Source organism: Mesoplodon mirus, assembly GCF_964341445.2.
Source record: "Mesoplodon mirus genome assembly, chromosome: 2".
NCBI lineage: Eukaryota > Metazoa > Chordata > Mammalia > Artiodactyla > Ziphiidae > Mesoplodon > Mesoplodon mirus.
The window spans coordinates 7,023,869-7,036,864 of NC_138977.1; the positions used below are offsets into that span (position 1 = coordinate 7,023,869).

The following is a 12,996-nucleotide window of genomic DNA, read 5'->3' on the forward strand; positions in this document are numbered from 1 at the left end:
CACTCCCAAATATTCCCCCTAAATAGTGGGAAGACTAAAATGAGATATCTTGTGTTAAAAATTGACTCAAAAAGGAAATAGTCAGCAAAAGGGGTTTTTTGCCAAATTTATATGTGAATGAAGGTAAGGATTTTAGTAAACTAGTAGTCAAAGGTGATTTGTTTTTGAAATGTATTTTTTGTATATTGAGTGTTCTCAAAATTCTTAGGTTTCTTAAATTTAGTGTTCTTTATATAAAAGTATATATTTGAATCTCAGTGATTGTTTATCCTAATGATCTAATGTGGCTGTTCCCAACCTACATGCTACAGTCACCAGAGGAACCAGAATTCTTAAAAGAGATTCTCAAATCCATATTCACACAGAACATTGCCTAAACAGTAAATAAACAATATGGCTGTTGCTGTACCACTCTCTTATACTATATTTTTAAAAACCTTTTTTTCTGCTGCTAACCAGTGTTATACATGCTTATATAAATTTAAAGCAGTACAGAAAAATATGCTATAGAAAAGTAGAATTATCTGTAGTTCTACTACTATGCCAGTCACTATTAAGAGTTGTAGGGACTTCCCTGGTGGCACAGTGGTTAAGAATCTGCCTGCCAATGCAGGGGACACGGGTTCGAGCCCTGGTCCAGGAAGATCCCACATGCCACAGAGCAAGTAAGCCCATGTGTCACAACTACTGAGCCTGTGCTCTAGAGCCCATGAGCCACAACTACTGAGTACGTGTGCTGCAACTACTGAAGCCTGCCCGCCTAGAGCCTGTGCTCCACAGCAAGAGAAGCCACTGCAATGAGAAGCCTACACACCGCAACGAAGAGTAGCCCTGGGTCACCGCAACTAGAGAAAGCCCGTGCACAGCAAGGAAGACCCAACGCAGCCAAAAATAAATAAATTAATAAATGAGTATAAAAAATAAAGAGTTGTAGATCCAACAATAATACTGATTCATAATGGTCAGAATTTAAATAGCGCTGAATATGTGTCAGACACTGTTGTATGTGCTCTTAAATATATTGAGTAATTCAGCCATAAGAAAGAATGAAATAATGCAATTTGCAGCAACATGGATGGACCTAGAGATTATCATACTAAGTGAAGTAAGTCAGAAAGAGAAAGACAAATACCATATATCATGTATATGTGGAATCTAAAATATGTCACAAATGAACTTTTTTACAAAACAGAAATAGACTCACAGACACAGAGAACAAACATATGGTTACCAAAGGGGAAAGGGGGTGGGGGAGGGATGAATTAGGAGTTTGGGATTAGCAGATGCAAACTACTATATGTAAAATAAACAGCAAGATCCTACTGTATAGCACAGGGAACCATATTCAATATCCTGTGATAAACCTTAATGGAAAAGAAAAAAATATTTTGATAACTGTGTTACAATAAAAATTGGATTCCTTTAAAATATATCTGTATCTATCTATCTATCTATCTGTATGTATGTATGCATTGACCAATTTAATCTGTAAGAACCCTGTAAGGTAGGACTTTTGTTATCAGTCCTTAACAGATGACAGAGTGAGCCCAGAAAGGTTAAATAAGACTGATATATGTTTGCTCCCAGTTTTTCCTATGGATAGACTATCATTTAATATTATTGCTATTGTATTATTTACAAAAATAGGGACATACCGTACTAATGCTGTTTTACCACTGTCGGGTCCAAAACAAACTCCCCTGAACTGCCAAACTGCTCTTCATTACACTATGAAAATATAAATAGCACCACCGTACAATTTTTCTGCAAGTCCAGTGGGTACTATCTACTTAAAAAGCGAAAAAGGCCATTTCTCACTGTCTTCACTACTTTAAGCTAAATCCAAGCTCTGTCATCTCCTGCCTAGATAATTGCCCGAGCCCATGTGGCTGGTCTCCCCACTTCCAACATCACCCACTGCTGTAGTCCATTCTCCAGGCAACAGCCAAAGTCAGATTTTTAAATGTCATGCAGATCGTATTACCCTTCTGCTTAAAACATCTCAATATTCACATCACTCGTGATGGCACTTAAACTGGCATCCTGAGTCATCACCACAGCCCTCGAGACCCATGTAGTCTCTTCTTGGCCCACACATCCTACCTCCTCCCGTCTCTCCTGCCTCCTTTCAGCTACTCATTTGCCCTCGTTTCCATCTATGGAACGTGTCATGTTCATTCCTGCCTCGGGGACTTTGCACTTGCTCTTTCCTTTGTTGGCATCTTCACATGGCTGGCTACTTTGTCCTTTCAGTCTCGCCAGAGATGCCTTCCCAGGCTACCTTTCTAAAGAATCCTAACCATCCACTGCCCCAGCCAATCTCGGTCTCTGTCATTTTCTTCAAAGCACTTACCACTGTCTGAATTTATTTCCTTACTTCTGTATTGTTGTTCTCTCCTACTATAGTAGAAACTCCATGAGAATAGGGACTTTTTCTTACTCATCTGAGTGCCTAGAAAAGGGGGGTGGGGGCATAGCAGGCTTCCAATGAATAGCTTAATTAATGAAGGATTTAAAACACCAGCATGTTCAGATAGAAGGATGTTTCCTGAAGTATTGTTTGCATAGTCCTCCAAACTCTCACTCTGCTCTAGATCACTGAATGACTGCTTGAATTGATTGCATGTGGAAAGATTCAACTTTTCAGTAGCTGGTGATGATGGTAGAAGCATCTCTGATTAAGTGAAAGTACAAAGGGCAGGTTTGCTTAATTGATGTTGAGTGAGCTTGAGAAATGGGACAAACTCCTTGTCATGTGAAGAATTTCTGGTCACTGAATAGTGGATCAATCACTGTGGTGTTGTTATGTAATTGTTATAAAGATGGGGAAATAACATAGTAATTCCTGGAACAACATGGTGCATTATAGATTCTCAGCCGAATTTTCCAGTTCAGTCGGTAGAAATCCCTTTTTCTCACACAGCTTCTTATTACTTCTCCCTAAGCATCCAACCGTTTCCTGGAAAAAGATTGCCCAGTTAAGTGTTTTTGATGATTGGTTAGGATATCCTCTCCCAATTGTCACCCAAATCAGCATGAACCTTTGATTAATCTCTTTAGCTGTTCACTGAGTCATTAGAACTATTCTATTTGGTACTGAAAATAGTTGCACCTTCCTTGTGTTTCCTGAAGAGAGACACTTGTCTTTACAAGTGGAAATACAATGCTCACTCATTTCTGCTTTATATAGTATTTTAACATTTGTCTAAAACCCTATGAACTACCTTTGTTGATTATAAAATTCTTTCTGTGCATAATATTTCCTTGATTACCAAGACCAAAAATGACCAGTTTGGGTAGTTTTTCCCAACTCGTCGCTGTTAAAATGGTTTTTAGTGGGTAGAATACCATTTGAATGCATACATTTATGCAGAATTTTTAAGCAAAATCAGCAAAGACACAATCATGTAGATGCAAGAAAGATTTTAATTGCCCTAGGTTTAGCTGTTCTAGAAAGAATAAGTTTTTACATGTAGATGTTTTTATGCTTGATCTAGATCAAACAATGGCTATTTACTGTGTATAAGGTGCTGTCTTTAACTTGAGCTTGAAATCCACTTCAAATAAAGCTTGATCATGACAGGGTGTTCCATTTATCTTTTGTGCCCATATTTATCTTAAAGGGATATCTTGAAAAGGATCTTAAAGATGATCTGTTCAACATTCTTATGGTGAGAATTACAGCCCAAAGAGGAGAGGTGATTTTGTTAAGGTTTTACCAGTTAGTGGCTGAGCTAGAACTGGAACCAGGCTTCCTTACTGAGCCCCTGTGCCTGTCTTTACCCCTGCGTGTTTGGGACTCACATCCCATGAAGATGCTTAGATGTTATAAGATGTTAATGGATTATACATACTATAAAGGTGAATTCTTATATCCAAAAATCACTCAATAAGCTTTGTGTTTTGATATAACCCAGAATCTAAGAAGTGAGTTCAAGATCTGCTCCCTTCTCCTCCTTTTCCTCTCCTCCCTCTCCCTGCTTATAAAATGTAATAATGTATTTCCTGAAACCAGACATATACCCTTCCAACCGTGTCCCATCTTTCAGTTTCAGAGGTAATCACATGAAAGGGTGTCAGTGGAGACGGGAGTTTTCCTGACCCGTCCACACCTTGTGGCCTGTCTTCTTTGTTACTAATGCAGACGCTTGTGGGATAGCTCGCTGAGCTTTTGAGGATAGTCTGTCTCCCCGGATGTTTTTTTCCCCTCTGTGCAAAGCTAAATGAACCATATAGGAATTGAACCTATAACCTTGGCCTCATTCATTTATCTTCTTTAAAATTGCCTTTTGGAAATTTATGTTCTGCTGTGATGAGATTAAGGTTGTGATTTCATTCATTCAATAAATAGTCTCAGCACCACACTAATGGCAATAGAGAGCACAGAGAGGCAGAGGACAAGGTCTTTGCCCTCAAGGGATTAGGATAAGTGCACAAATCACGAATGTCAGGGCAGAAGTGATGAGCGCTGGGGGAGGGGGGTGAGCAAATCAGGAATTCACTAAAGTGAATCAGGAGAAAGGAGAGGGGTGCATCCTGCCGGGAGAACATCAGGGGCCCTTGAAGGATGGACAGGCTTCCCAGGAGTCGGAGAGGGGGTAGGTGTACAGATGGTGGTACCCACAGCACCTCAACAGGGATGTTGCAGTGGGGTGAGCACAAGCATGAGAGGGCCTGCGGGGGCAGGCATGAAGGAAGAGGGACAGGAGCGTTACCATTTATGGTGGTACTGTGTAGGGATGATGGGAGATTTCTGAACCGGGCAGTACTAGAATCAGAACTGTATAACAGGAGACGCCATTTGTCAGCCACTGTAGAATGAACTGGAGGGTTGGGGAAGAGCCCTGAGGAAGTGACAAGGGTCTGAACCAGGGTCCCCAACAGGGTGAAGAGAAGTGATGGGAGACAGTCAAGCCTGGACAAGCAGAACTTGGTAACTGACTAGATGTGATGGTGAAGGTTTGAACCTGGGTGCCTAGCAGATGGCAGTACCATACCTTCCAGAAGCCAGTAGACTGTAGAGGCTGGGAAGTTATGTAAATGAAGTGAACACGTGAAATTGGAACACTGGGGAGAGGTTGGAGCTGGATATAAAGATTTGGGAAGTCATTCACCAGGAAAGCTGTTTGAGCTGGGAGAGTGGATAAGGTCGTTAAGGGATAAAGTGTAGAAATGAGACAAAAAGATGGCCAAAGGTAGAGCGCCAAAGAAAATCTACATTGGTGATTAAGACAGTGAGAAAGAGCCTGAGAACTAGAGACTGAGCTCAGTCCACTGTTACAGAAACCGAAGAAGCAGAGGCCTGCTGAGAGACACATAGAGGCAAGTGTGCTCCCTTGCCATTGAGAAATGTTAGTGAACAAGAAGGAAAAATAATCCACCTTTGCTTTAATTTTGTCATTGAGCCAAATTAGTTTTTTTTTTTTTTTTTTTTTGGCGGTACGCGGGCCTCTCACTGTTGTGGCCTCTCCCGTTGCGGAGCACAGGCTCCGGAGGTGCAGGCTCAGCGGCCATGGCTCATGGGGCCCAGCCGCTCCGTGGCATGTGGGATCTTCCTGGACCGGGGCACGAACCCGCGTCCCCTGCATCGGCAGGCGGACTCTCAACCACTGCACCACCAGGGAAGCCCCAAATTACTGTTTTAATTGGGATTTCACAATGCATCTTTTTGATGCTATGCTTTCACTTTGACTTCTCTGCATTCGGTTCCACTACATACTTTCCACTCTCAAGACAGTTAAAAACCAATCACATTCTTATATGTAAGGAATGCAGTAGGAGTTCAAAACTGATGAAAAGGCCAGTCATCTGAGATCACTCATTTATCCCAAGTGTTGATCGGGAGCCTCATGTATACCAGGGACTATGCCATGCCCTGGGGACATAGTGGCAAATAACACAGAAGCAAATCCAGGCCCCTGTTGAGTTTACCTTCTTGTGTGGATGAAGCAAACAATAAACAGACTAAAGAAGGAAAATACACAGCTTGTTTGCTGGTGACATGCGCTAGGGAGCAAAATAAAGCAGAAGGGAGAGGGGGTTTGGAAGAAAGGGTGTTTTCAGTAGAGGGGACAGAAAAGGCCTGGCTGAGAAAGTGACATTTGGATGACACCCTGAAGGGAGGTGGGGGGATGGGGTTGTGTAGATATCTGGGTGAACAGGGGGCAGCACGTGCAGAGGCCCCGAGGTGGGAGCACGCCTGGTGTGTTTGAGGTCTGGCAAGGATGCCAGTGTTGGTGAAGGGTAGCCAGCAAGAGAGAAAGGTTAGTAAAGTCTCAGGGGCCACATTGGGGCCCTGTGGTCATAGGTTGACTTTGGCTTTTCCTCTGAGCATGAGGGAAAGCCCTTGGATGGTTTTCAGCAAATGAATGAATAAGGACCGTTCTGGCTACAGGGGAAGGAAGTGGGGGGCAAGGAGAAACAGGAAGATGAGCGAGCAAGCTTCCACACATCCTGGGAAGAGGTGTTTATGGCTTGGACTAGAGTGGTCCCAGAGGAGGTGTGGGAAGTGATCAGAATCTGGATGTTTTTTGAGGGTAAAGTAAATAGAATTGAACAGATCGAGAATGAAACTAGAGAGAAGGAAGAGTCAGGGATGAGTCCAAGTTGCCGTATTGGTCGGCTGGGGCTGCCTAACAAAGTACCACAAATGGGTGGCTTTGGCAACAGAAATATATTGTTTCATGGTTCTGTAGGCTTGGCCAAGTTTAACGTGTCAGCTGAGTTAGTTCCTTCTGAAGGCTGTGAGGGAGAATCTGTTCCATCCCTCTCTCCTAGCTTCTGGTGGTTTCTTGGCCGTCTTTGGCATTCCTTGACTTGTACTTGTACGAGTATCACTCTCTTCATCTTCACACAGCATTCTCTGTGTGTGTGTGTCGGTGTCCTAATTTCCTCTTTTTAATAAGAACCCCAATCATATTGGATTAGGGATGACCCTTCTCCAAAATGACCTCATCTTAACTAATCATATCTGCTATGACCATATTTCCAAGGAAGATTACACTCTGATGGAAAACTAAAAATAAAATTACCGTATGATCCAGCAATCCTACTCCTGGGCACATCCGGACAAAACTATAATTCAAAAAGATAGATACACCCCCTATGTTCGTAGCAGTACTATTCACAACAGCCAAGACATGGAAACAGCCAAAATGTCCATTGACAGATGAGTGGATGAAGAAGATGTGGTACATATCCACAATGGAATACTACTCAGCCATAAAAAAAGAATGAATTAATGCCATTTGCAGCAACATGGATGCAACTAGAGATTATCATACTAAGTGAAGTAAGTCAGAAAGAGAAAGACAGATACCACATGATATCACTTATATGTGGCATCTATAATATGACACAAATGAACCTATCTATGAAGCAGAAACAGACTTGCAGACATAGAGAACAAACTCGTGGTTGCCAAGGGGGAGGTGGAGGTGGGGAGGGATGGACTGGGAGTCTGGGGTTAGTAGATGCAAACTATTATATATGGAATGGTCGGACAACAGGGTCCTACTGAATAGCACAGGGAGCTGTATTCAATATCCTGGGATAAACCATAATGGAAAAGAATATAAAAAAGAATGTGTGTGTGCATATATATATATATATATATATATATATATATATATAACTGAGTCACTTTGCTGTACAACAGAAATTAACACAGCATTGTAAATCAACTGTACTTCAGTTTTTAAAAAAAGGCCACCCTCTGATGTCCTAGGGGCTAGGACTTCAACATTGGAATTGGAAGTGGGGAGAAGGACACGATTCAGCCCATAGCAGTTGCCATTGACTGAGCCAAGGAAAGTGTGCTTGGATAGAAGAAGAGGAGAGTTCCAAAGACCAAAGTTAAGAGACTCTTCAGTTTGAGGACCAAGACCAAGGCTCACAAAAATGTTAAATACAAATCCCATGTATGCTTGCAGTTGTAAAAAAGCACTTACATGTTAATGATGGTTTTTAAGTTGTATTCTAATTGTTTATGCAATCATGGTATTTTCCTGTGAAGCATAAGAGAGTCAGTATGGATTGAGTTTTACTGGCCAATATGCTGAAGAAGTTACTGGGGCTGAAATGGAATGTTTTGAATGCCATAAAGAAGTCAAAGGACGCTAATAAAAATAATAAAGAGCACTTTTCTTAGAAGGAGAAACAACTTTGGAGAACATTGTTTCAGCCTTTGATTTAAGAAGTCATTTTTCTAGAAAGTCAGTCATGCTGCAGTGCTCTGAGCAGCTGCATAGTTTGTTCCTTCATCTGTTTTTGTTGAGAGTGTAGTTAAAACATATAAAATCAATTAAAAAAAATCATGAAGACAGTAGTATCACATTTAGCTAATTTAAAAAACAGGGAAATCATCACCATAACATAACCATTCTAGCCTTTTCATATGTTTTCTTTGAGTTTTTATGTTCCTGCTGTTTTACATGGAGACAAAAGCTAGGACAACAAGGTGATGGTGCTGACATACAAAAAATCTACCCAATGTTTTCTGAACACGTTCAGCTCGAATTTCTCTTACATTCCAGCTCGCGTTGCACATTCTGTTTGCTCTGCGCCTGTCTTTGTCTGGCTACCATCTAGTCGTGCTTCAAAACTCAGCTCAGCTGTCACCTTTGGGGAAGGCTGCTGACTGGTATATTCCTAGCTTTCCCAGTATGGAAGGCTGAGCCTACAATGTGCCCCCATATTACCCCACACCTAACCACATACCATAATGCTGCATGTCTCCACCAACTTTGAGGACAGGGACTGAGCAGTCTATATTTATTTCCTCAGTACCTTGCACAGGACCTGTGGGTAGATATTCAATAAGTGCATGTGGGCTAGGAATGAAAAAAAAAATCGAATTCTTTGCCTGCTTGGCACACATCGGTCACTGAATTATGAAACCTTATTAGAATTTAAAACAATTTTGTTCAGATTGCGCCATAAACCGGCACGGGGATATGTAATATAGCTTGAGAAAAGTCTCCTTAAAAAGTATTCATGTAGATTGTTGCTTAAAAGGTTAAATGTGTCCCTAAAAACTGCACCCTTCAGTTTCTTACCATGAAAGGTACCTGAGATAGTTACCATATATGGCTTGTTTTTAGTATTGACTGTGCCCCCTTTAAATTAGTAAGCAAAATGAAGCAATCTGAACATACCTATGTAAGGCAACATGGGAGAAAATGCAGGAGCTTGGAGGAGTAAAATTGCTGGCAAAAGAGACAAGAGTTATTTTAATTTTAATTTGTGGATTGTTTTGGAGAGGGGAGAGTTCTTTATCTGGCATAAATTGAGATATAATCTGAGTCCGAGTGAAGAGAGTTGAGAAGTAGGGCTTCCCTGGTGGCGCAGTGGTTGAGAGTCCGCCTGCCGATGCAGGGGACACGAGTTCGTGCCCCGGTCCGGGAGGATCCCGCGTGCCGTGGAGTGGCTGGGCCCGTGAGCCATGGCCGCTGAGCCTGCGCGTCCAGAGCCTGTGCTCCGCAATGGGAGAGGCCACAACAGTGAGAGGCCCGCGTACCACAAAAAAGGAAAAAAAAAAAAAAGAGAGAGAGAGTTGAGAAGTATTGTAATAGCCCTTTGATGCCAGAAATAGTTCCGTGATGACCCGGCTCAAGATTTCTCTCCTCCCTCTTCACCTAGAATGCAAATAGTATTTTTTGGTAAACGTTCTCAGAAACAGGAAAAGGAAGAGAAAAGTTTATATGGGATTATTTTTGACTTCTTAGTACTGAGAAGAGGCTTTGCTATAGAGAATTCTTGATACAATTACTCCCTTCATAGGATTTTGCCTTCATTTCCTAAGTCAGTCAGGATGGGACCATATTGAATTCATTGATAGAACCAAGATGATTGACAGATACTGAGCTAAGCTGTACAGCATGTCAAATGTGCCACTACACTGTAGTTATTTAAATCTTGATTTCTTTCCCCAGCTCTACTTTACGAAGTGTTTCCACTGGATCCTCAAGACCTTCCAAAATATGTTTGGTGTGTGGGGATGAGGCTTCAGGATGTCACTATGGTGTAGTGACCTGTGGCAGCTGCAAAGTGTTCTTCAAAAGAGCAGTGGAAGGTAAATGTTCATGTGGGTGTTCCTTTTACACATTTTCTTTCCTGGTGTGTAGTTTACTTGCAAGGTTAACTCGATTGCATTATTGGGAAATAATTCAGAAATGTCCTTAGTTTTGGATGTAATCTGTCCTTAGTTTTGGACGTTATCTGTCAGTGATAAATAGTAATAATGCCTTGTGTAAAAACCACTTGGAGATTCTCCACCGAGCAATAGTTAACGGCCAAAATTCTAAATTGTGGATTAAGAGCAACCAGTCAGAAAGACTGGTTGTTTTGGTTGTTGTTTTGTCTCAGTTTTTTTTTTTTTCACTTAGACTTATCAAAATCATTCTGTGTCACCATAAATTTAACTTGCATGATCAGAAAGAACGTTTTTTTTTACAGCACGTCTGCCTTGTCTATGTTTCTGTATAAATATATGTGTTTGTGGCAAGTTAAGACATTGATATCAGGATCATGTGTATAATTTAAGTTGTGTTCCTTACAGAATAATGTCATTTAACAGCTGCTTGAGATTCCAGGTCCCCATTTGAGTCCTACCTTCATTCCTACTGAAAGTTTCCAAACCAGTACATTAAATGAAAAATTGGACTGAGATTCTTTAAGTTTATGTAGTCTAGCTTTTGCTTCTGTTCAGGTAATTGTACTTCCTAAGGAGAAATGGTCTTTTCGTTTGTTTCTGCCTTTCTCCAACTTCACTTCCAAGCAATTAATTAGCATCAGACTTAGGCCTGATGGTTTTATTAATGTTGACTACTATGACTGGTCAAAGTGTAGAATTTTTTGCTATCAAGAGAAGTGTTGTGTAATTGACATTTATTCTCACTAAGGAGTTCAGCATTAAGATTCCTGCAGGTGTATTTCTCAGGACATTTTTCTGAGAGATGAATTGGTGTTTCAGAGACTTAAGCATAAATGACTTGAATGTTTGTTTTGCTGAGGACCACAAGGAAATGTCCTTAGTTCTGGGATAAAAAAAAGCTGACCAAGTAGTTATTTCTGTGCTTCTGAGGTTGGTTCTGCATTATTTAATTGATAGTACATGATTTTACATTATTTACACTATTAATTATTTAATAGTCCCCAAACCCAGCATTGAATTGGTAATAGGAGTTCCATGTTTCTTTCTCGGGGTATGAGCTCTTGGTTACAGGTGACAGAAAATTCAACACAAACTGGCTTCAGCACCAATGGAAATTCGTTGGCCCACATAACTGGAAAGTCCTCATGTGGGCATGGCTTTGGGCAAGCCATGGTCTTAAGCCAGGTCATTCGCGTTCAATCTCATTCTCTCCATCGCTTGACTTTGTTCTGGCTCTGTTCTCATGCGGTTTCTCTCGTGAGAAGAAAAGAGGTTTTCTGTTCTCAGGGGTTGTTATAAAAGCCCCCAATTGAATCTCCATAGACTGAACTTTACTCATGTTGGCCCCCTCCAGACCAATCACCGTGGCTGGGTGGGGGGAGCAGTGATCTGATAGACTGGTCCTGGCTGGAGTCGGCCAACCTGAACAACCTAGACCAACTGTGGGAATGAGCATTTCCCGGAGAAAAAGGTGGGTCCTGTTACCAGAAGGCTGATTTCCAGAAAATGGGGGAAAGAAGTATGTATAGTACTGAAATCAATTTAATTTTTTAAGATTGTCTTCCCCGCCACCCTCTTCTTTCTTTCCTTAACTCTATGATTGACTCAGTAGAAGATAAGTAGGTAAGATATACTTCTGGCATCTTCTAATGCCGCTTTATACCTTCCAACATAAGGGCTCCCCTCCTAAGCTCACTAATTGGTGAACAAAGGTGATAAGTAAAAATAAAGCAGTGAGAGAAGGACATTTAGAGAGGGTGCCTCTGTGTTGCCCTACCTATGGGTCAGCATTCACATCAGAACCCATGTTATGGCTCTTTATAAAATCTGCCCTTCTCTGCAAAAAACGGTTTTCTAGATGTTTTTGTTGTTTTAAGTAGTTTCTCTGGAAGTAGCTAAGGAAAGAATTGTTTTTGCAACTGAGGTACATATAAACATGGAAAAGCCTAAATGTCTGTACGTCTTTTTCTTTCATTGAAAAGCTGATCAGTAATGGATAATGAACCTTAACAAGTGCCTTTTAAGACTTTTATTAATATAGCTTATTTCCTATTTATTTGGGAATTAGAATTTTAGCACCCACCTGTGTGAAACAAGGCTATAAATTTTAAATATAAACTTCATGAGAGTAATGACTTGTTTTTGTTTTGTAATTTGTATTTGCTTACTGTTTTATCATGTGTGTATGTGTGAAAGAAATAGGACCATCTCTGTATCAGCACTTTTTGATTTAATAAGAAATTATTTAAAAAATATTTTATGTCATTAGGGGCACTAATTTCACAAAATTATGGTATATGGATGTTATTTTTATTCCCCTTTTACAGATGAAGAAATTTGGGATCAGACCCAATTAATCTATTTGGAATCATAAGGCCAGACTTAGACCCATATTAAAGTCTTATGACTCCAAACCTAGACCCAACCTAAGGCCTCCTAAACCTAAATCTCATAATCTGTTCTTTCCATTTTCCATAATTCTCAAGTTCATGAAAATCGTGCTCTATATGTCATTGTTTATGCCTGCTTGGTGATAATGAGGACAGTGATGTAAACGTTGAGAGGACAGTGTGGTACCCTTAGTGTGTGTCTCTGCGTGTGTGTCATTGTGTGTGTACACACACACACACACACATACAAACATGTATGTGTGTTTTTATATTTGAATATGTACTAAGGTGGTTTTGTGGTTTTAACCTTAAGCTCCTCCTTGGACTACGTATACAGAGGCTTCTAAGCAGCTGCAGGTAGGGGAGTCCTTTAAAATTGAAAGGAACTAACAACATCAGGGAGAACTGGAAATGACCACTAGAGAGAGGACAGGGGGAAAAATCACAGCAGTC

The 12,996-nt window shown here is 40.8% G+C and overlaps 1 protein-coding gene across 2 annotated transcripts in view; it reads left to right on the plus strand.

Moving 5' to 3' along the window:
• NR3C2 (nuclear receptor subfamily 3 group C member 2) overlaps positions 1-12,996 on the plus strand; it is a 369,531-nt gene that overhangs the window by 167,435 nt on the left and 189,100 nt on the right. For both annotated transcript variants that reach the window (XM_082605644.1, XM_082605643.1), the window contains exon 3: positions 9,933-10,072. In XM_082605644.1, coding sequence (XP_082461770.1) covers positions 9,933-10,072 — 140 coding nt within the window. The remainder of the gene's footprint in view (positions 1-9,932; positions 10,073-12,996) is intronic.